Source organism: Callorhinchus milii, unplaced genomic scaffold (genome assembly GCF_018977255.1).
Source record: "Callorhinchus milii isolate IMCB2004 unplaced genomic scaffold, IMCB_Cmil_1.0 Scaffold6, whole genome shotgun sequence".
Taxonomy (NCBI): domain Eukaryota; kingdom Metazoa; phylum Chordata; class Chondrichthyes; order Chimaeriformes; family Callorhinchidae; genus Callorhinchus; species Callorhinchus milii.
In genome coordinates this window covers 30,061,447-30,085,711 of record NW_024704747.1, presented here as the reverse complement: position 1 = coordinate 30,085,711, position 24,265 = coordinate 30,061,447, and the positions used below count along the sequence as shown (strand labels likewise).

The 24,265-nt window shown below is 43.5% G+C and overlaps 1 protein-coding gene across 2 annotated transcripts in view; it reads left to right on the top strand.

Annotated features, from left to right (window-relative positions):
* The first annotated feature begins 466 nt into the window (after positions 1 to 466).
* The window catches only part of fign (fidgetin), a 44,455-nt gene continuing 20,656 nt past the window's right edge, over positions 467 to 24,265 (top strand). Inside the window, exons 1-2 of one of the 2 annotated variants that reach the window (XM_007889841.2) lie at positions 467 to 608; positions 6,538 to 6,727. In XM_007889841.2, coding sequence (XP_007888032.2) covers positions 6,703 to 6,727 — 25 coding nt within the window. In that variant the 5' untranslated portion in view covers positions 467 to 608; positions 6,538 to 6,702. Of the gene's footprint in view, positions 609 to 5,049; positions 5,163 to 6,537; positions 6,728 to 24,265 lie in introns of those variants that run through there. The other variant, XM_042336108.1, reaches the window with a different exon arrangement.

Below are 24,265 nucleotides of genomic sequence, written 5' to 3'. Positions count from 1 at the left end.
TGTATTTTTATCAGTATTATTTTTGCGCTTATTAAAAATGATAATAATTTGGTCACTTCTGCCCACGACTGTTTGTGGGACGCTGATGGGCACAATTGTCTGCTGCGGTTCCACCCACAAAACACGCAGTCAATTCACTTTACAGCGTATCCTGTGAAGGGTTTTGAGACGTCTGGAAGACTGTGATAACGCTCCATACCAAATGCCAGGATTATTATTATTATTATTATTATTATTATGTGGGCAAAAATGCATTGAATGCAGAGCTGCAGGGTTTGTAAGGCATGAGAGAGGTTTCTGTAGCTGTGCTCTGTGTGTGTGTGTGTGTGATGTCTTGTTTGAAATTGCCTCTCCAGCTCTAACGCATGCGTGTGTCCCTGTGCCTGGGGGGGGGGGGGGTGGGAGGGGTGGGGGGTGGGAGGGGGCTCAGAGGCAGCTGTTTTTTGGAGTGAATTCCAACATGGCAGTCCTGGGAAGCAGACTGGTTTGAAAACTTGGAAGGATTTCACCATGATCCTCAGCCCCTGCCTGTGCCCTGAGCTGCTCAGCCCAGCAGTGAAGGCAGGAGTCTGGCTGCCAACCTGTGGGAGGATGCTGTGAGAGAGCAGGTAAGGACAGGGACAGGGGCAGGGACAGGGACAGGGGCAGGGACAGGGACAGGGACAGGGGCTGAGGGACAGGGGCTGAGGGACAGGGACAGGGGCTGAGGGACAGGTACAGGGGCAGGGACAGGGACAGGGGCAGGGACAGGGACAGGGACAGGGACAGGGGCAGGGACAGGGGCAGGGGCAGGGGCAGGGGCAGGGACAGGGACAGGGGCTGAGGGACAGGGACAGGGGCAGGGACAGGGGCAGGGACAGGGACAGGGACAGGGGCTGAGGGACAGGGGCTGAGGGACAGGGACAGGGGCAGGGACAGGGGCAGGGACAGGGACAGGGACAGGGACAGGGACAGGGGCAGGGACAGGGACAGGGATAGGGACAGGGACAGGGGCTGAGGGACAGGGGCTGAGGGACAGGGACAGGGACAGGGACAGGGGCTGAGGGACAGGGACAGGGACAGGGACAGGGACAGGGGCAGGGGCAGGGACAGGGGCAGGGGCAGGGACAGGGACAGGGATAGGGGCAGGGATAGGGACAGGGACAGGGACAGGGGCTGAGGGACAGGGACAGGGACAGGGACAGGGACAGGGGCAGGGACAGGGGCAGGGACAGGGACAGGGGCAGGGGCTGAGGGACAGGGACAGGGGCTGAGGGACAGGGACAGGGACAGGGGCTGAGGGACAGGGACAGGGACAGGGACAGGGATAGGGGCAGGGATAGGGACAGGGACAGGGGCTGAGGGACAGGGACAGGGACAGGGACTGAGGGACAGGGACAGGGACAGGGGCTGAGGGACAGGGGCTGAGGGACAGGGGCTGAGGGACAGGGACAGGGGCTGAGGGACAGGGACAGGGACAGGGGCTGAGGGACAGGGACAGGGACAGGGACAGGGGCTGAGGGACAGGGACAGGGGCTGAGGGACAGGGACAGGGACAGGGGCTGAGGGACAGGGACAGGGACAGGGACAGGGACAGGGGCTGAGGGACAGGGACAGGGACAGGGACAGGGGCTGAGGGACAGGGACAGGGACAGGGGCTGAGGGACAGGGACAGGGACAGGGATAGGGACAGGGACAGGGGCTGAGGGACAGGGACAGGGATAGGGACAGGGACAGGGGCTGAGGGACAGGGACAGGGACAGGGACAGGGACAGGGACAGGGGCTGAGGGACAGGGACAGGGATAGGGACAGGGACAGGGGCTGAGGGACAGGGACAGGGACAGGGGCTGAGGGACAGGGACAGGGACAGGGGCTGAGGGACAGGGACAGGGGCTGAGGGACAGGGGCTGAGGGACCACAGGGAAGCTCTCTCTCTCTCTCTCTGGGAACCCAAGCGATCATAGAATAGGCAATGGGTGAGAGACAGAGAGAGAGAGAGAGAGCTGTGATTTACTTCCCGAGTGTTTATCCTTCTCACTCACTCACTCTCACACACACATATATATATATATATACTCACACACACAATACGGTTTGCAGCCATAACCGAGAGGTGGGTTTGTCACAGTTTTATGGGTTTGTCACAGTTTTATGGGTTTGTCAGAGTTTTATTTCAATGCAAAAAAAAAACCCCACAAAGGAAACCTGCAATTAATTGCTCTTTTCTTTTTTTCTCTCGAAAAAAATCTTCATTGAGGAATTATTAAGAGAGAGAGAGAGAGAGAGAGTGTAAAAACCACGCGAGACTCTGCCTTTTGAGCTGCGAGGATTTCAGAGTTCGATTTAATTTTTTTCCGTATTTGTGTTTCTTCCTCTCTCTCTCTACACACACACACACCATATACACACTCTCCCCCTCTCACACACTCTCCCCCTCTCACACACACTCTCCCTCTCACACACACACTCTCCCCCTCTCACATACTCTCTCCCTCTCACATACACACTCTCCCCCTCTCACACACTCTCCCCCTCTCACATACTCTCCCCCTCTCACATACACACTCTCCCTCTCACATACACACTCTCCCCCTCTCACATACACACTCTCCCCCTCTCACACACTCTCCCCTCTCACACACACTCTCCCTCTCACACACACACTCTCCCCCTCTCACATACTCTCTCCCTCTCACATACACACTCTCCCCCTCTCACACACTCTCCCCTCTCACATACTCTCCCCCTCTCACACACTCTCCCTCTCACATACACACTCTCCCCCTCTCACATACACACTCTCCCCCTCTCACATACACACTCTCCCCCTCTCACACACTCTCCCCCTCTCACACACTCTCCCCCTCTCACATACACTCTCCCTCTCACATACACACTCCCTCCCTCTCACACACACACTCTCCCCCTCTCACACACTCTCCCCCTCTCACACACTCTCTCCCTCTCACACACACTCTCCCTCTCACATACACACTCTCCCCCTCTCACACACTCTCTCCCTCTCACACACTCTCTCCCTCTCACACACACTCTCCCTCTCACATACACACTCTCCCCCTCTCACATACTCTCTCCCTCTCACACACACACTCTCCCCCTCTCACATACTCTCTCCCTCTCACATACACTCTCCCTCACATACACACTCTCTCCCTCTCACACACACTCTCCCTCTCACATACACACTCTCCCCCTCTCACATACTCTCCCCCTCTCACATACACACTCTCCCCTCTCACATACACACCCTCTCTCCCTCTCACACACACACTCTCCCTCTCACACACACACACTCTCCCTCACATACACACTCTCTCCCTCTCACACACACTCTCCCTCTCACATACACTCTCCCTCTCACATACACACTCTCTCCCTCTCACATACACACTCTCTCTCCCTCTCACACACACTCTCCCTCTCACATACACTCTCTCCCTCTCACACACTCTCCCCCTCTCACACACTCTCTCTCCCTCTCACACACACTCTCCCCCTCTCACACACTCTCTCCCTCTCACACACACTCTCTCCCTCTCACATACACACACTCTCCCCCTCTCACACACTCTCCCCCTCTCACATACACTCTCTCCCTCTCACATACACACACTCTCCCCCTCTCACACACTCTCCCCCTCTCACATACACACTCTCCCTCTCACATACACACTCTCCCCCTCTCACACACTCTCCCCCTCTCACATACACTCTCTCCCTCTCACATACACACACTCTCCCCCTCTCACACACTCTCCCCCTCTCATATACACACTCTCCCCCTCTCACACACTCTCCCCCTCTCACATACACACTCTCCCTCTCACATACACACTCTCCCCCTCTCACATACACTCTCCCTCTCACATACTCTCTCCCTCTCACATACACTCTCTCTCTCACATACACACTCTCCCCCTCTCACATACACTCTCCCTCTCACATACTCTCTCCCTCTCACATACACTCTCCCTCTCACATACACACTCTCTCCCTCTCACATACACACTCTCCCCCTCTCACATACACACTCTCCCCCTCTCACATACACACTCTCCCCCTCTCACATACACTCCCTCTCACATACACATTCTCCCCCTCTCACATACACACTCTCCCCCTCTCACATACACTCCCTCTCACATACACACTCTCTCCCTCTCACATACACTCCCTCTCACATACACACTCTCCCCCTCTCACATACACACTCTCCCCCTCTCACATACACTCCCTCTCACATACACACTCTCCCCCTCTCACATACACTCCCTCTCACATACACTCCCTCTCACATACACACTCTCCCCCTCTCACATACACTCCCTCTCACATACACACTCTCTCCCTCTCACATACACTCCCTCTCACATACACACTCTCCCCCTCTCACATACACTCTCCCTCTTACATACACACTCTCTCCCTCTCACACACACTCTCCCTCTCACATACTCTCTCCCTCTCACATACACACTCTCACATACACATATACACACTCTCTCCCTCTCACATACTCCCTCCCTCTCACACACACACTCTCCCCCTCTCACACACACACTCTCCCCCTCTCACACACACACTCTCCCCCTCTCACACACACTCCCCCTCTCACATACACACTCTCCCTCTCACACACTCTCCCTCTCACACTCTCTCCCTCTCACACACTCTCCCTCACACACTCTCTCCCTCTCACACACACACACTCCCTCTCACATACACACTTTCACATACACACTCTCCCTCTCACATAAATACACACACTGTCTCACATACACATATATACACTCTCACATACATTCTCACATACCCACTCTCCTCTCACACATTCTCTCCCTCTCTCACACTCTCCCCCTTTCTCTCACACACTCTCCCTCTCTCTCACACTCTCTCTCACACTCTCCCCCTCTCTCCCCCTCTCACACTCTCCCCCTCTCTCACACACTCTCCCTCTCTCTCACACTCTCTCTCCCCCTCTCTCCCTCTCCCCCTCTCTCTCTCTCTCCCCCTCTCCCCCTCTCTCCCCCCCTCTCTGTAATGCTGGTTATTTCTGTGTGTCGAGTCAGACAGGAATGAAGACGGGGGGAATGTGGAACTATTTGGTTACGAGGTTGGGCTGGAGTTGGGTTTAATAGGTTGGAGACAACTTGTGCGATGTGTAAGTCAATGAGGAGTGCAAATGAGGGGAGGAAGGAAGGCGGCACTGAGTTAAGTTGCAGTGAATTTACTCAGGAAGGGGGGAACGAGAGAAAATAGGGAGAGAGAGAGAGAGAGAGAGGTGTCAGATCTGTAGCTTGAACCTGTGTTGGGGAGAGGAAGAGAAAGCAAAACCACATCCATCTGTTTCAGGGCTGAGAAGGGATGGGGGCGGATTGCACTGAGAGACACAGACACAGAGATGGATAATCTAATGATATATATACAGTACACTGATCCCGTACTACCCCCACACCCCCTCTCTCTCTCTCTCTCTCTATGGAGCTTCATGTTAGTTTCCATGGAAGTGAGTGAAATTGACAGCGACTTGGATTTGTGATCATGTGGTTGTATTTGTATGTATATGTGAGTGAGTGAGTGTCTGTGCTTTCCCTGTGTGTGTGTGTGTGTGTGTCCATAGCTCTCTGTCCACATCTCCTGCTCAGTCTCTCGGATTGCCTTTTTATGTGGCTTTCTCTCCCTCTGTCTCTGTGTGTGTGTCACTGTGTGTGTGTGTCACTGTGTGTCTGTCTGTGTGTCTCTGTGTGTGTGTGTGTCTGTGTGTGTGTCTCTCTGTGTGTGTGTCTCTGTCTGTGTGTCTCTGTGTGTCTCTGTGTGTGTGTGTGTGTCTCTGTGTGTGTGTGTCTGTGTGTGTGTGTCTCTGTGTGTGTGTCTGTGTGTGTGTGTCTGTGTGTGTGTGTGTGTGTCTGTGTGTGTGTGTCTCTGTGTGTGTGTCTCTGTGTGTGTGTGTGTCTCTGTGTCTGTGTGTGTGTGTGTGTGTCTGTGTGTGTGTGTCTCTGTGTCTGTGTGTGTGTGTGTCTCTGTGTCTGTGTGTGTGTGTGTGTGTCTGTGTGTGTGTGTGTCTGTGTGTGTGTGTGTGTGTGTGTCTCTGTGTGTGTGTGTCTCTGTGTGTGTCTCTGTGTGTGTGTGTGTGTGTGTCTGTGTGTGTGTGTGTGTCTCTGTGTCTGTGTGTGTGTGTGTGTGTGTCTCTGTGTCTGTGTGTGTGTCTCTGTGTGTGTGTGTGTTTCCTCTGTGTCTCTCTTTTGCTCAGTCTCAGATTTCCCTTTTTGTTGCTGTGGCTTTCTGTGTGAGTGTGAGTGTCTTTCTCTCTCTGTTTCTCTCTCCTCTCTATCTTTCTCTCTTGCTCAGTCTCTGAGATATCCTTTTTTGTTGGTGTGGCTCTGTGTGTGTGTGTGTGTGTGTGTGTCTCTATTGCTCTCTCTGTCTCTCCTGCTCAGTCTCTTGCTCTGTGTCTCAAATTCCCTTTTTTTGTGTTAATGTGGCTCTCTCTCTCTCTCCCCCCTCTCTCCATCCTCTCTTTAATTATATGCATGTAGGTTAAATGAATACCTGACGGTGGGGGAAAGAGAGAGAGAAAAAAGGGCCCAAGGTTTTTCAAAGCAAGTGAAATTTGATAGCCAGAGGAGAGCAGAGGAAAAGTGGCTAATGAAAATCTAACCGTCGGAATTCTACATGTGAATCCAATTGTGTGGCTGCGAGCAATGATCAGCAGTGTCTCTGTTTATGGTAGGTGATTATTATTATTATTATTATTGTTATCGTTGCATTTGTCAATTGCACAGAGAGAGAGAAAGAGAGAGGAAAGACACACAGAGAGAGAGAGAAAGAGAGATAAATAGATAGAGAGAGAAAGGAAAGCCTTTATATTGCTAATGTGCTGTAATGTACAGATAGATTCTTATGGTAAAGCAACTGGAGATTTTTTCCCCTCTCCCCTTGCCTTCCCCTCCTCTATCTCATGTTAAACCTGTAATATATATTCATAGAGGATTTGGGTAGTTCTGTGCTCCAGACCAGATGATGTGGAGAGGCTATCTATCTCTATCTCGCTATCTCTAGCGTTTATAAATGTTTTAGATCGAGATGGGGCTTCAAGTGTAAGTGTGGTGGGAGCTTGATATTTAATGTGAATGCTTTCTTATTTTTTGTTGGCAATTTGGTATTCATTCAATTAGTGCTAAATTCACAGCCAGAAAGCACCAGGTTAGGGTTAGGTTGTTTGCTAGTGCGTACTTCAACCATGCCATGGTTTTAGATTTATCTTCCAATGGATTCACCCATTTGTTCCCCAAAATCTATTGGCAACACAACTTGGAAATGCTTGATTCATTCAGTCAATTGCAGTTTATGAAAGCTTAAGCCACTGATGTTATTACTGCTTTGCATGTAGTTAAATGACATTTAATTGAAGTGAATGGATATACAGATGTGTGTGTATATATATATACACACACACACACACAGCAAAACCCAGAGCTGTTTCAGTTAAGGACAGACAGAAACAAAATTAAAGGGAGAGGAAAGGTGGAAAGGCAGAGGAAAATAGAAGTGTGCTATCAATTAATGCTAAAATTCAGGAATCCAAGAGAACAATTAATTTATAAATAAATAAAAGATTTTGCATGATTCGAAAATATTGGCAGTGACTTCCTAGGCTTTGTCTAGTTTTGTGTTTTATTCTAACATTTAGGATATTTACAGGAATCGGTCATTTGTGTGTCTAATCAATAAGAAACAGTCAGTTTAGTTCATGTTTAGCAGAAGAAGACTTTAGGGGGGTAGTTGGCTGTGTGTGGTGTAGAAATAAATAACACTGAAAACTTATGTTAATTTCACATCAGCCCATGAGCATGCTGTCAGCCAGGCACCTGTCTCTCTCCTTAGCTTCCCTCTTGAGGTTGATCAGTGAATAAGGAAGCCTTTCAATTGTCTCCCGCTAAACACCAAAGAAGTGAAGTGTACATCCACCTATTGATGGTGACAGTTGCCTTACCTAAGCTAAGCTGTCCTCCTGGTGTCCTCTGCTGATTCTAACGTAAAGCTGTTTACTGAGATCAGTCTAGGTGTAAGCTCTCCACTCAACTAGTTTGGATGGAACCGAATTGCCGAGGTGTGTGTGTGCATGTGTTTCGATTCCCTGCATCTTTAAGCGACACCAAGCGATCAATCCCTTTCTCTCTTAATCTTGCTTGAAAGTAATATATCTCTATATACACATATACACAATATGCGATTGTTCACATCAGATCTGTTAAAGTTAAAGTTGCTGCCTGCCTGCTTATATAAATTGACCTTTCATTCCATTTCAGGAGAAAATACCTTGTTAGATATTAAACGGGGCGGGGGGCGAGGGGTAAACAGGGAACCATTTGCCAGCTAACGAGCTGGTGAAGTTTACATTAGGAAAATTGACAAGAGAGTCAATTTGAACAGGACACTGTACCTTTAAGATACATACATTTTTTTGGAGGGGGAAACAATTTTACTTCTATTCTGTTTATCAGTACTAAATATTAAACAGAGGTATTCCATGAATGCAAAGCTGCCTCATCTTCTAACTTAGCTCTCGTCTTTAAATGGAACTAATTATTTTGAACTTTTATTGATCAAGTGCTTTTTTAATGTGTGTGTGTGTGGGATTGTGAAATAGAGGAAAAGTGATGGTAAGTGAATATCCGAGCAGGTAGATTGATGTACAATAGACAATACATTTTGTTCTGTACTTGTTACAAACCATGAATCCACTTTATTATTACATTGTCTGTAAATAAAACACTGCTGCAGTAAAACGCCATCAACCTGAGTCTTGTCAGCTGTAAGCAAATATGTTAACTGTTGTGTTTGTGCTTTAGATTAGAAAGAGGATTCCCAGGGGAGTTCGGCATCATGCAAATATAACATGCCATTTGTAATATGCATGATGTTCACCCTTTCAGCAGCTGGATATGTTTTTCTTTGTGTTATATCTCTTGAGTTCTCTGACAATATATATTTTTAGCTCAGATCGAGGTTGGGGGCTACATGGTAAAGTGAATCTGTGTGTGGGTCTCTCTGTGTCTGTGCGTGCGTGTGTGTGTGTATCTCTCTCTGTGTGTGTCTGTCTGCTTCTGAGGGATGTGTTTGCTCTGACTGTGAAAATGAAGGACCTCAAATCCTGGACACACTTCCCTGACTTGATCAACATTCAGCTGCTCAGATTGTCTTCCTTGGTCAATTTTTTTGTTCTGACTTGAATGACAGCAATGCAGCACAAACAAATTAAAGGGAGGAGGGTGGGGGGAATAAAAAAAAAAGTTTTTAAGCACAGACGACAGCAATGCTTTTATTTTCTCCTGTAGAATCTCAGTGATTCCATTCAAAGCTTTCAGCCCCAGTCACTCAAAAGCACCCAATTCCAATGAAATATTTACTTCTAAGTTCAAGGAGAATGAAGTGCAAGAGATTGTTTTATTCCTAAAACAGCTAAAGCGTTATGCTTTGTAATGGAGCCTTAAAGCAGAGACAGATTTGAACGTGTGTGTGTGTGTGTGTGTGTGTGTGTTAGTATTTTTTTACAAATATATATATTTACATGACAACATAGGGGACAGGATTTCTTGTGTGCAGGTTGGGATTTATCCAGAATAATACACAGGCCCCAATGGGAAAGAAATAAACCCAGAGGTTCAGTATTAATGCCCTTAAATCTAGATTTGTAGAGGATTCATCAGCCTGTATAGATTTACACCAGTGATTATCATATCCCAAGTGGCACGTGAAGACATTTGCCTAAAAACTGATGTCTTTATTGTGATTGTTTATGATTTAATTGAGCAGTTTAACAATTAACATTATCTACAGAATTGCAATAATATAACTTACTAAAATATTCAAATTAAACTTTTTTTTGTGGGGGGGTGTTATTTGGAGGAGGGGAATTTCACTTGTAACAATTTGAAGACTGGCGAAGGGAATAAATGTAAATTAACTTTTTTAAAAAATATTCCAACGTTATATTTTTTTTTAAAAAGTACTTAAGAGCTCTCGAATCCAAGCAGTAAAGCTCTCTGAATATATCCTGTACGTTCCAATATCCTCTCTCTGTGTGACTCTCTCTCCTGTCCATTGAATGCTATGTGCTTTATGCATTCAGGCCCTCGAGCATTTGTGTGGCTACATACTTGGTCGATTGCCAGACGTTGACTGCAGGAGCCTGCCTTGGTACCTGAGAGTTTATCAGTTCTCTGGTCTGTAAAAATGTGCTGAAAATGTTGGTAAACTGCCACGAAGGTTTAGGGAACGGTGGACAAAAAGGTCCATGTAATCAGATTCCAACTCCAGCCCAGAGACTGTGCACTGAGCTGCCTTTGAGCCAGTCGTACACAGTGGTGGGCAGAGAGACAGCATCCTTGCTGACCGGTGCATTAGTAAATCAGCTATTTGTTGCAGTAACCAGAGGGCTCCCCGCTTAAGTAACGATGCACTATTTACAAGGGAAAGTAAGGCTGGCTTTAGGTAATGCGGAAAGACAGGTAACCCAGTCATTAGAAGTGAAATGCTCAATCCAGTCATATTTTTGGTCCTTATTCCCCGCAGTTTATTTCGGTCAACTCTTCAGTGGTCAACAAAGTGTTAATTCATTTGGTGCAAGAAATCAAAGCAGTTCGTTCTTCTTACCAATGTAAATTAGTTGCACTGCTAAGATTCTCTGCGTTCCTTAAGCCCCGACAGACAATGATCCACAGATAAAGTTCAAAGCGTGTTCAAATTCAGCACCCTGTATTTTGCGGCTGAAGTGATGGTACTTCAAGGTTACATTGTTATTGCGTGATCATTTTTTTTTCCCTTTTCCAGTATTCTTTCTTCTCCTCTGTATCAGAATGTGTAGAGAGTCCCACTCGCTGTCCAACCATTTCTACAGAGATATTTGTCACTCCAGCATTTCATTACAGAAAAAAAAATGGTTCTCTTTTAAAATTCATTGTTTTGCTGTCTGTGACAATAATGGGTGTTTAATTACTCAATAAGAGATTCCATTTTTACTGCAGGCCAGACAAATGCTATTGATTTTTTTTTACTTTGCTGCAATATGAAACAGAAAAACACAATTAGAATTCTTTGCCTTGTGAAGTGCATTAGTTCAGGTGAACAGCCGACCCTCAAGTTACAGGAAGTGACCAGATGATGCTGTGAAAACACTTTATCTTTGATTTTTGGGGTTTTGTTTTGCATGTGCTTTTACAATTTGGGGGGAGTACAGCCACACTGTGATTATGCATTAAAATACACGACTGCTTTTCCACCAGGAATGATTGGGGGCTTATGCAAATCTTTAATTTAAATATGTTTTTGCTTAAATGGTTCATTTCAATAACAAGTATAGTAATAATCATAATCCTGGCATTTGATACAGCGCCTTATCACGTCTTCAAGACGTCTCAAAGCGCTTCGCAGGATACACTGTAAAGTGAATTGACTGCATATTTTGTGGGTGAAAAGTAGTTGAATGATTGGTATTTTAAAGTTTGTTAGTGTGTGGAGTGACAGAATAAGTAATTGAATAAGAATTAAGTTAAGGTGGAACAGAAATGTGTAAAAGTTTGATTCAAACTGTGCTTTACAATATAAGACGTGAAAGGCAATTTGAGGCATGTGTTTATGTGTGGTATGTGTTGCAAATGGATTTAATTTTGCTTCAATAGATTAGTAGTGTAAAGTGGATTGTTATGTTCCACGGAATCTAATGAAAGTGCTCAACACTGTCAGCTCCTATTTATTCACTTGCAAAATTAAATATTTCAATGGCGTTTTTTTAATACGAGTTTATTAAGAAGTAACTGGGGGAAACACTCTATTAGGTGACTAATGTACTGTACATTTTTGAAAAGACTCGGGGAATTTTAGGTGAGACTATTGGACAGTATTGATAAAAATAATAATAATCCTGGCATTTGATATAGCGCCTTATCACGTCTTCGAGACGTCTCAAAACGTTTCACAGGATATACTGTAAAGTGAATTGACTGCATGTGTGTGCCTGTATATATATATATATATTATGATATTGTTTGCTCTCCTCCGTTAAAGTGCTACTGGATATTTTTGTAACTTTATTACCGATTGCCTCCGAATTGTCTATTTTCTTCCTGGTCACAGCATTCATTAGTTCCCTAGTTCACCTTTGTTCACAGCAGACTTGTGTCAAATGACCTCATATTTGAGTGAGTGTCGATAGCAAATTGCGGCATCTTTCGCCCGTTCAGACCGAGGGAACTGTGGCTGCTAAAGACTTCTCCAGCGCGATAAATGCCTGTAACATCCACTTAATTTTTTAATTAAACTTTAAAGCTCGGAAACTTAATTACTATTTAATACTAGGCAATTAAAGTGTGTGGTCAGGGCTGTCTATATAAAACGCATCAATTTGAACCTGCCATTTGATTAATGGCCTCGCCGATGTAGAAAGTGCACCACAAAAGAGAGCTGCAATAGGGTCATATCTTTAATAGCTGTACAAAGTGCATTTTTAGCTGGTATTCTCTGCAACAATTGAGTCAAAAGTAATATATTGTGTGGTGCCATTATCTGCTTCAGAAGCCCATGCAGTTTGGGTTTTGAATTGAGATTAATTTTAACGCAGATTTTTTGTGTGTGTGGTAAATATGCAGGGCGGTGTTTTGTAAATTTTGATGTATCTGTACCCTTCAAGATGCTCAAAGCAGACCCTAAGATAAATGCTGATCGCTTATTTGTAAGTTGCTGCTTAAGTATATTTAGATTTAAATGAAGCTTGCAATTATCTCATTCCTCCATGTATTAGCTTGCAAGCTTTTCATTGTGACACTTTGCGTAAAAGGTCCTTGAAATTGATATGCATATCATTATTTAAAAAAAAGAATATTTCTAGTAATTCGGAACGAAAACTCAGAAATACAGTTTAAAATTGACACAAGGCCAGAACTCTGTAAACAGACTTGACATCATGCATCAAAGTTTGGAAGGATTATGTCCCAATGAATATGGTTGTTTCATTTTTCTATGAATTTTGTGTTTCTGTAATTATTTTTAATGATCGGTGGCATTCTATAAATTTCTGTTGTGCTTTTACTTATAGGCCACCAAAGGGAAAACTAAGATTTTGTATATTTTGTCATTGGCGCTAACTATATTTTCATTTCTGTGCTGATATTCATTAGCATTCTGCAGGTCTGTGTTTGAATACTGTCATTAGTAAATTGCTGTATATCTTTCCCCTGGAAAACATTACAAAGACATCAGTAGTTAGTCAGAGAAGATGAAATCTGGTAAGAATAGTTCACTGTTGCAGTGGAAGTGCAATGGGGCTGTTTGACACTATTCCTGCTGTGTATGGGGTCCATATTCACAAAGAGAACTGCTTGCATTTCCTTTGCTTAACAGCCTCAAAGTGGCAGTGGGAATCTTGACCTACGCATGCTTTCATGAATGAGGGAATCCAGTTCTAAACTACTGTAATGAAGCATTGGGGCTAAACTGCGTGGAATTTTCAAGCCAATTTTTATTTGCTAAACGCCAGGAATAATTGGTTGTTTGGGTTTGCTGTGACTTGTCCTTTATTGAAGTGTAAATGTTGAGTTGTGACCCATCTGCTTTCCTCTTTACCGTGGTGAGTTTAGGATTAGGGAATGACCCTCTTCTGTGTTGTTGTAAGCAATGCTATTAATCACATCCAGTTTCTATACAGAAGATGCAGTCAATTGCTTTTACTGCTCTGCCTCACCAGCACAATGCTTTATTTAGGATTCAACACTAAACGTATCCTGGATTGTATTAACCTGTATTTTGGATTTGAACTGGGGGATGTCGTGATATTATATATTTTTGGGTCACTACAATAATCGCTTAAAACCACTGCAATGTATACACATTGTGGTGTTTCATTAATCCTACCGTTTACCAGGAAATGGAATTGTTTATGCGCAGGTAAAAAGGTCTCGTCTCAGTTGTCTTAACCACTTTTCTCATCGATTTATCCTGATTAGCAAATTTCTTAGAGTTTAATATTTTCCAAATAAGAATAATAAATTACCCATGTCTGCTGTGAGTTTAAATAATAGAGGCTTTGTGTGTGCAATACGGATTTTGTGATTGAGTCACCAGCTTGAAATATCTTTGTTTTCCTCAGTCAACGAAAGGTCAAATCTGCATAAAATCCCCTTCAGGTTATTCACCAATTAATTGCGAATATTGGGCAAAAATTGTAAAATAGTTATCGGTAATTAAAGGACATAAGTATCAATCAAAGACAAGTCAACGGTAATTGGAGCTTAGTGCTGCATTGCAAGCTTCCACATAAACACAAGGAGCTGTTGAAAGGGTTAACAGTCCTTAATGTAAAACATGTGGCTCAGCAGGGCACAAAGTACTTTTTTTTTTAAAAATTGTCGACAGAACGTTTTTGTCGGCCAGATCTGATAAACAGTGGGTAACATTGGTAAAAACTGTATTAAACAACAATTTGTAAATCACAGTGGGCATTTGGAGCTACAGAGATGGAATGGCATTTGTATAATAATGTCTTGAGAGTTTGCACAGCAGCGATGTTGGGGTGGATGGGTGTTCAGATGCCATAGGGAAGTGAGGGGGGGGGGGGGGGGGGAAATGCTGGATCACATCTGCAGTTCCTTGCTGGACAAGTTCCTGATCTTTGTCAGATCATTAGTGAGACGGACAGAGGCAGTAGGATGGGGGGGGGAGGGGAGGTGGAGGGGGGAGAGATTTTCCTGGTTGGGAGGTATGGCTATTGACAAAGAAATTGAGCAGTAAATCCACCCGATTTACTGAACCTGGATAAGATTCAATTTTCCACTGAGCAGCCCCCCTGCTGCCCCGGGTTTGGTCAATTTAAAGCACCAATCACATCAAGACAGTCCTACAGCACTAAATGGCCTCATAATGAGCAAGCAGGAAGGTCAGTGGAGTGTACACAAGGGGATGTAAGGGGGATATGGGGGATGGGGGGGGGGTTGGAAGCGTGGTTATTATTGCTTTGAACACCAGCCTCAGTGCCATTGGGGAAAGCTACAGAACCTGCAGTAACAGTTGATAAAGAGAGAATTTGTGCAGTCAATATGGTAAAGGGATACTTAAGACATGCTTTTGTGGAGAAAGTCTGGAGTTTGCAGTGTGATGGTTTGGGCAGATCAGAGCTCCTGGTGGGACAATGCTGTTATTGGCTTGGCTTGGCTGCCAAACACTGTTCACTTACTGTTGCGTTGTCCATCCTCTGGGGCTCCCAACTGGTTCAATGGGGCCTGTCATCTGGCTATTTTTAGTGCAATTTATACTGAAGTTTACTCATTGAAATTGAGTTGGACTTGAGTTGTGTGAGTATCAGTGCTAAGTGATCAAAGGAGGAATACTTCTTTCTCTCAGACTTTTTCTGGCTACTCAAATAGCACAGAGATGTACTTACATTAACCAACCCTTGACTGATGATCCTTGCATGTGGAGTTCTGTAGCTCAGGGGTTAGAGCACTCGCCTCGCAAGCGAGAGGACCTGGGTTCGATTCCCAGGCGGGACGAAGCGTTGGGCAAGTTTCTTTACTCCACACGCCTCTGTTTACCAGCAGGAAGTAGGAACCCGGTTGTTAGTCGATTAGCAGATCACTTTTCTGGATGTAATAATTCCGTCACCGTTGTATCTTGCGACTTAGACAATAGTATATGTTCATAATAGAGCTGCCAAACCATTAATCTTAGTATCAAATCAAATAATAATAATTTGGTCACTCAATCCACGACTGTTTGTGGGACGCTGCTGTGCGCAATTGGCTGCTGAGTTTCACCCACAAAATATTCAGTCAATTCACTTTACAGTGTATCCTGTGAAGCGCCTTGAGACGTCTCAAAGACTTCATAAGGCGCTGTATCAAATTCAAGGATTATTATTATTATATGTAATTACCATCAGATGCTCCTCCATTTCTGATGGGGGCAGTTCTTACCATCAGAAATAAGTTATACTTCAATTATTTTAGCTACATATTCCATGGCATTTTTCTAAATGCTTATTTTCATCCGCATAATTCACAGATGGGGATATTGCACATGTTAAACCACGCAAAGACAAATGGAGTGAATTCTTTGTAATGGCATGTCAGGAGGCTGATTTTGTTTGTGTTTGTGTAATTGTTATTGCTGTTTTAGATCATTCCATTGCGCAACCCATAAACAACAACAACGCATTACTTTGTATAACACCTTTCATGTCGGGACGACGTCCCAAGGCGCTGGTGCATTAAAGTGCGTTAATGAATTGCTTTTGCTTTTATGCTTTGTGTTCTCAGCTATTGTACGTCCAGTTGAAGGTCCTATAATATCAATAGCAAATCGCTGTTCTGCTCAGTTGCGAACTGGAATGATTAACTGCAGCTATGTCACTGAATTCTCCTCGCACTCTGCCCAAGCCAAAGCCACGGCATTCTATGAACAGATCTGAAGACTTTACACCTACTCAGACCATGGCTAAATATCCCTTGCGTCCAGAAAGCCTTAGAGACTGGAGAAAATTATCCTCGTCCCAACTTAATTGGTTACAGTAGCAATTAACACCTTAATTGCTGTTTTGAACAGTGTTCATGGTTACTGTTCTCCACCACGTGCATCTCTAGAGGGAAATCACATGCTCTCTTCCTAATGAATGGCATGTCTAAACTGCTCCAAACCCAATCTTGGCCATCAGTAATGGAGTGGCAGTTTTTCTAAATGTTTCTACAGGGAGTCACTGACATTGGGGAGTTGTTCCCCTAGACCACACTCGCTAGCAGCTCAGCTACAGAATGTTGTTTAATAGTAAATAAAATATTCCTTGCATTGATATGGCTCCTTATCACGTTTTCGAGGCGTCTCAAAGCGCTTCACAGGATATAATGTAAAGTGTAGTAACTGCGTATTCTGCGGGTGAAACGCGGCAGCCAATTGCAGTGTCTGTCCCACAAACATTCGTGGATTGAGTGACCAAATTATTATTTTTTATAAAAATGTCCAGAAAGTGATCCTCCAATCAACGAACAAATGGATTCCGACTTACTGCTCGGTGAACAGTGGAGTAAGGGAACTTGCCCAAGGTTTTGCCCTGCCCGGGAATCGTACCCAGGTCCTCTCGCTTGCGAGGCGAGTGCTCTAACCACTGAGCTGCAGGACAGGAGTTGTAGAGGGTGTCTAAGATGGGATTTATTTTGTACATGGGGATTATGAAAAGCTGACAGAAAATGCAACATGTCACAGTGTACGTGTTGTGTTCTATCACATTGGTAGGTGCCCAGCAATGGTTTATTTCTGTGCACACACTCACTGCTTTGTAATATCTTCATGATACCAAGGGCCACAATTGGGGCCTCACTTTTTTGATCAAACGTTCACAATATGAAGAGAGGTGACAAGTCCCTCTCATTGTTCTCTCTTTGACGTAACTTTATATCAGATTTTTCAGCTGTTACTTTGTTGGATTCGCTGCTCTTTTCCTCGGCCTGTCAACCTCACTCAACCTTCTGCTGCATCTCCCGGCTTCGCCTCTTCCTGCTCTTTCTTCATACAATTCACCCCCAACATGTTGATACTTCAGGGCTCCATGTTACAGCATCTGATGCAGACAGCACTGCCAGTGTGTGTTAGGACACAGCCAGCTGACCTGACTGGCCAAAATTCTAAGCACGCTTGCAAAGTACCATATTTTATTCGAATTGCATAACCTATTCCGTTTTAATCATGTCAGATTTCAAGTACACATGTTTATTTATATATAAAAAAACACACAAAACAACTTATCCCAATGTAAACCACTGAAAGTTACAGGTACATATCTCATTGCCATTCTGCCTCGAAAATTATGTGGTTGAGTGCAGTTTATTTTTCAGTAATCCTATTGTATATCCAATATCTAATCATGACTTCAATCCCACGGATTCTGAGTGAACCCACCAAATAGCTATAAAGCCATTCCATATTTTTCTTTGGCCAAATCTTTGTGGGGAGAAAGAATCTGAACAAACATACGTTGCCTTTTTTTTCACAATTGTTGAATATTCTCTTTGCAGTGTTTGTCTATTTTAGTTTTTAATTTGACTTTAATCTTCATTCAGTAGCTATTTTTACCACGGTCATTTAAGTAGAATAAAGTAATTGTCCCATATTCCTGAAAAACACACTGTTCTGTTAATAGAGTGAGCAAGGGTACATACAGGGCTTCGAGTAATACAAAAATAATATAATAATAATCTTTGCATTTGATCTAGTGCCTTATCAGGTCTTCGAGACAGAATATACTGTAAAATGAATTGATTGTGTATTTTGTGGGCGAAACGCGGCAGCCAATTGCGCACAGCAGCGTCCCACAAACAGCCGTGGACTGAGTGAACTTATTATTATAATAATACACAAAACTAGAAATTTCTTGCTTACCCTTTTGCCACCTCATGCTGTATGTAATTTCCGTTGAGGTGTTAAGTTTTGAGAAAGCACCTTAGAGAGGCAGGGTAAAAGAACAAGATAGAACGAAACATGAGAAGTCATGGGGGGAAAATAAAAAAAAATACACTCCCTTTTGTTATCAAATGTACCGCATCGAATTAAATAGCGAATGCCAATGTGTACATAGGCAAGACGTTTTCTCTCTGTGGGAAAATTCGAGAGATCTGTAATTTTTTGTGAGGTGTGACTGGAATTTTGGAAAAGGGGAACTTAAGTTTTTAGATCCCTTTAAGTCCCTGAGGTTGGATTCTAATCAGTGCTGAGCTGTCTTAAATTGGTGTATCTCATTCAGTTTCAAAGGGATATGCCAACTGAAGACAGCTGAACACTGATTAGCCCCAAACCCCTGGGACTTCAACTTTTTTTTTTGAAAATCCTAACAGGAACCCTATCCTCGCTAGAGCCTGTCCACCTTAAAGCAATGTAAGGATGAACTGTGTGCCTCAAACTCAGGCCAGAGCCCATTGGGCTCCCCTTAAGCTTTCTAATGTTATTAAAGAGCCCAGTCATGGGTCACGGCTTGGCTCTTTAATAACATTAAAAAAAAAGGCATTCAGCGCTGGTTTACAGACCTCTGTGCTTGCTCTCTGTTACACATGCACAGAGCTCGCTGGATCCCATTGAGAGTGATTTTTGGAATAGGGAATATAAATCCTGTTTCCTGCTCTGAACCGCTCTATTGCTGGAAAACGATGACAAACTGTTCCAGCAGTATAAATGAGGTATTATTACTGTATTTCTCTTTCCCCACTCTATAATAAAAAATAATCCTTGCATTTGATGCAGCGCCTTATCACATCTTTGAGACGTCTCGAAACCCTTCACAGAATACATTGTAAAGGGAATTGACTGTATATTTTGTTGGTGAAACGCGGCAGCCAATTACACACAGTAGTGTCCCACAAACAGTCATGGATTAAAGTGACCAAATTATTATTTTTTTTAATTTTGAAGGGATTATTACCCCTGGAAAAGCGATCTGCCAATCAACTAACAACCGGGTTCCTACTGACTGCTGCTAAACAGAGGTGTGTGGAGAAAGGAAACTTGCCCAACATTTAGCCCTGTCCGGGAATGAAACCCGGGTCCTCTGGCTTGTGAGGCGAGTGCTCTAACCACTGAGCTACAGGACTCTAACCAGCTACAGCAATTTATCACTAATTCCTTTGGTTGTAAAAACTTTCTTTAAAAGTCTTACGTGTATCAAATGCCTTCTGAAAACCCACATAAAATGACATTGACGGGGTACCCCTGGTCCATTTAGTTTAGCTCCTTCTTCAAACAATTCCAATGGATTTATGAGGAATGAATGGCCAGTGGCATCTCAACTATGTTGGCTACTCCTTGTTGCATCTGTGCTCTTAGATGAGCATAGAAAGCATCCTGTATAATGCTTTCAAGTATTTTTCTCTTCCACAGATGTAAAACTAGCTAGCCTATAACTTCTGCCTAATGTCCTAGTCTGGTTTTGAATAACAGGATAACATTTGTTTGGGAATGCTGAAAAACACTTTTTATTCTCACATTTCCTTGAAGATTCTGGCTTGCATTGGTCTGACCCAACTGCCTTGTAGATGTTTAATTGACATTTGCAGTAATGTGGTTTCCTTTAACCGCAGTCCTGATTTGTTAAACTGGTGCGTGAAAAAACATTGTTTAGCATATTTGCCACCTCCTGATCTATTGCTATTTTATCCCTTCAAGAAATGATCTGATCTCTGATATGCCAGCTCCTGCTTATGTGGCTAAAGGCACATTCTTTCCGACCTGGTTGATGATGTCTGCAGTCTGATTTTCAATTGCCCTTTTATTTCCTGTTAGTCTCATTTTACGTTAACTTCATACTGCCTTTTATATGGCTCCAGGTTCTTACTGTTTTAATAATAATAATCATCTTTGCATTTTATATAGCGCCTTATCATGTCGTTGAGACGTCTAAAAGTGCTTCAAAGCGTATACTATTTGAATCCTCAAAGAATGTTTGGATTAATATAATAATAGTTCTTGCATTTGATATAGCACCTTATTATGCCTTCGAGACATCTCAAAGCGCTTCACAGGATACACTGTAAAGTGTAGTGACTGTATTTTATGGGTGAAATGCGGCAGCTAATTGTGCACAGCAGTGTCCCACAATCATGGATTGAGTGACCCAACTACTATTTTTTTTGAAGGGATTATTACCCTCGGAAAAGTGATCGACTAACAACCGGGTTCCTCCTTACTGCTAGGAGTATTCATAAAATCTTGGGATCGATCATGATTCCTTACAGTTGCTTAATTTTAACAGGAGGTAGAGATGACAAGGTTCCCTCTATAGAACGGAAAGATTGCTGAGTTTTAAGTGATTGCCTTTATTTCTATGCAGGGCACTGTTTAACCTGTCAAACAAGGCATCACTTCAGTAAACACTCGGGGGATCAGAACCCTATTCATTGTCTATTTTAAACCCAAGTAGAGACCGTACGTTTTAGATGTTGACTGAGTTATGTGCAGGAGCATCAACTTCTTCCTCACCACCCCCCCAGCCCCTCCCCAATTTAAATGTTCTCTCTCTTTCTACCTCTCCCCCTGACCCTCTGCCTCAAACCCTTCCCTGGCTAATAAAAATAATGCAGATGAACTGCTTTCATTGTGTTGTCAGTTGCCAACTTATAGAATTAGCAAATTATAGCACAGAGCAAGGCCATTCAGCTCAAGGAATCTTTGCTGGTTTCATCTAACTAATGCCTGTAACCTTCCCAAAGGCATCTCTTCAAATCGTGTATACAATTCTCGCTTTTAATGTCATAGTTTTAGCTTAAATAGTTACTTGAGACAGGCAAACCGTTCCATTTTCTCTGCAGACACAAGTTCCTCCTAACCTCCTTAACTCTGATCTTCTGCTCCCTGAGTTGCCAGCCAGCAAGGATATTCTTTCACTATTTATCTTCTCAAAACCTGCTAGAATTTCAAAAGAAACTCTTGTCAGATCCCCTCTTAATCATCTGTGTTGCAGTGAAAACAGCCAATCGTGTTTCCAAGCACTAATCTTATAACTATAACCTCCTGGTGTTTGGTATATTCCACGTGGACCATCGCTGTACACACTCTCGTGTTCCTCTCTGTATTAGGGCACCCAGAACTCCGCATCCCCTTCAGTCCTCTCCGTGTTGAAGGCAAGTTGCCACCCCATCAACAACAGCAGGAAGATCTCCAAGTACAATTTAGAGGTGGAGAAGGAAGGGGCAAGGCATTAGCTAAAGAGGAGAAGCTTCCATTCCAAAAGAAACTGGGAGTTAAAATCAAGAGAAATCTAATGTTTTGCATAATGTATCAACACTTGTTCAGCTAACAGAATCTTTGTTCAGTGTTTATTAGCGAGCATGTTGAAGTTAAGTTGTAGGGTGTGAAGTTTAAATTAAAAACATGTTTATGTTTGGTGGTGACCTTTCCTAGTTCTTAGTTCAGCAAGACAAGTCTTTGCATTTCCAAATACCAGTGTATTTACTGACTCCGCGGCTTGACAAATGTTGTTTGAAATGGAAATGCAAAATGTACTTGTTAGCAATGCACCATGAATCCCCAATCCTGAACGAGAATGAAATATCAGTTTAAAATCAAAATTCAAAACGCTAGCCCACAAAATACACAGTTACTACAAATTACAGTATACCCTGTGAAGCGCTTTGAAACATCTTGAAGACACGATGAGGCGCTATATCAAATGCAAGGATTATTATTATTATTCATCAGTAGAAAAACAAGGAATAATCTTATTGTTTTTAGCAGTTTATAATGCAATATCTTATAAGGTTTGGAATTAGTTGAAGACTGTCCACACATACGTAGATGTTAATCGTGTCACCATGTTGATGTTGGCAGATTGTTAATGCACAGTGGACTAAAATATCCTGTTTCAATTAAATGAAGAAGTGGCTGTCTATCTGTTAAGTGTATTGGTGTGAAAGCTCAGCTCTGATGAGTTTATAGCAGAGATTATTAAAATGTGTTAGCAGCAGTGGATTTTTTTCACTGAAGTGCTTTCTGTGAATTTACAGCTAATTTGCTATTTACCTGTGTCCTTGTGTGTATGTATGTGTGGGGGCGGGGTTCGGGTGTGGTGTGTGTGTGCGTGCGTGTGGTGGGTGTGTCTGTGGGGTGTGTGTGAGTGGGGGGTGTGTGTTTGGGGTGTGTGTGCGTGTGGTGTGTGTGTCTGGTGTGTGTGCGTGTGTGTGTGTGGTGGGTGTTTGTGCATGTGTTGGTATGTTATATGTTCCCGGGCAGAGACAGCTTGAGTAGCATTTCCCTGAGGTCTTAATTTAAAATCCTCTTTCACTGTCTTCCTCATCTGGTTAACAGCAGTATATGAATAAAGGCGATCTTCTATTGCAATATCAATTATTATTCATAAATGTACATCTTAAGCTGTCCTTGGAAAGTAATGACGGTGTTTTTTTCACACACAAAAATGCCCACATTCCTGCTGAGGAACAGGATAGGAAACGTTTGGTTGCAGTGAAGGATTGCAGTAGAGATTTTATTAATTCAGTCTCTGTGTCAAACACCGAATAGATGTGTCTTGAGAATGACAAGGAACAGGAACAAGACACCATTCATATAGGGGGGAATGCTCCTTGTTTTCTCGAATAAGGGCTGCATTCATCTTGACTCTCTTAATTAAGTCTGAGTAATTGCTGAGCATGTGCAGTCAACAGATCTGTTTGTCAGACGTGAAACATATACATCTTTGTGTGGATTCGCGACCGAACAATAGTTCAATTTTGAGTGTGTCACGCTGGATGTGGAAGTGAATTATTTACAAATATACTCCAGCGGCACACTCTGCCACATCTAGACAGACCCGTTGGGTTTGCACTGTGTTGGATGGAGGCCGAGATGGTTAATGACCGCCTTGAAGACTGCTTGATCTCCAGTTTAATGAATTGATTTCGAACCTAAATGCTTCTGAAACATTTGGATCAAAAGGAAATGAAACGCGGACTGGTTTGGCTTGCGTTCTGACTGGAGTGCCCGGGGATATGGCTCGGGAGTGGTGATATGTGGCAAACACACCAGTTGTTAGGGATGTAGGAACAGGAGGAGGCCATTCAGCACCTCGAGCCTGTTCCGGCATTCTAATAGATCACGGTTGATCTGTACCCCAACTCCAAATTCTCCTTCTTTGTACTATATTCCTTGATGCCCTTACCGAATTTAAAAAAAAGTCATCCTTGAATTTGGTACAGCGCCTTATCACGTCTTCGAGACGTCTCAAAGCGCTTCACAGGATACACTGTAAAGTGTAGTGACTGTATATTTTGTGGGTGAAAAGCAGCAGCCAGCAGCGTCCCACAAGTAGTCGTGGATTGAGTGGATTTTTTTTTAAGCGATTATTACCCCCAAAAAAAAGCGATCCGCCAATCGACTAATTCTCACTATTCGAGGAGTTTTGTGTAGTTTCTCATCCAGTTCCATGAGTGTATCAAGTTTTTGCAGTTATTATTTAAATCAAAAATTTGCTGGAGATCTTTTGTAGAAAAGATTTCTCGTTGGGCTTTGCGGCCTTTAGATTAGTGATGTCCTTGAAAATAATGCTATTTTCTGTTTTTAAAAAATGTGATGCTGATCTTCCATTTGGTCACATTTGAGGGGCAAATACCTCTAAACTTAAGCAGGTTACACTACAGAAAGCACATTTTGAAATTGTTTTTTTTCTGTACATCACATTGGAACTGCTTTGAATATCACATTTTGGTGGTAATAACCATACTTATGGGCTGCACCTGAAGACCT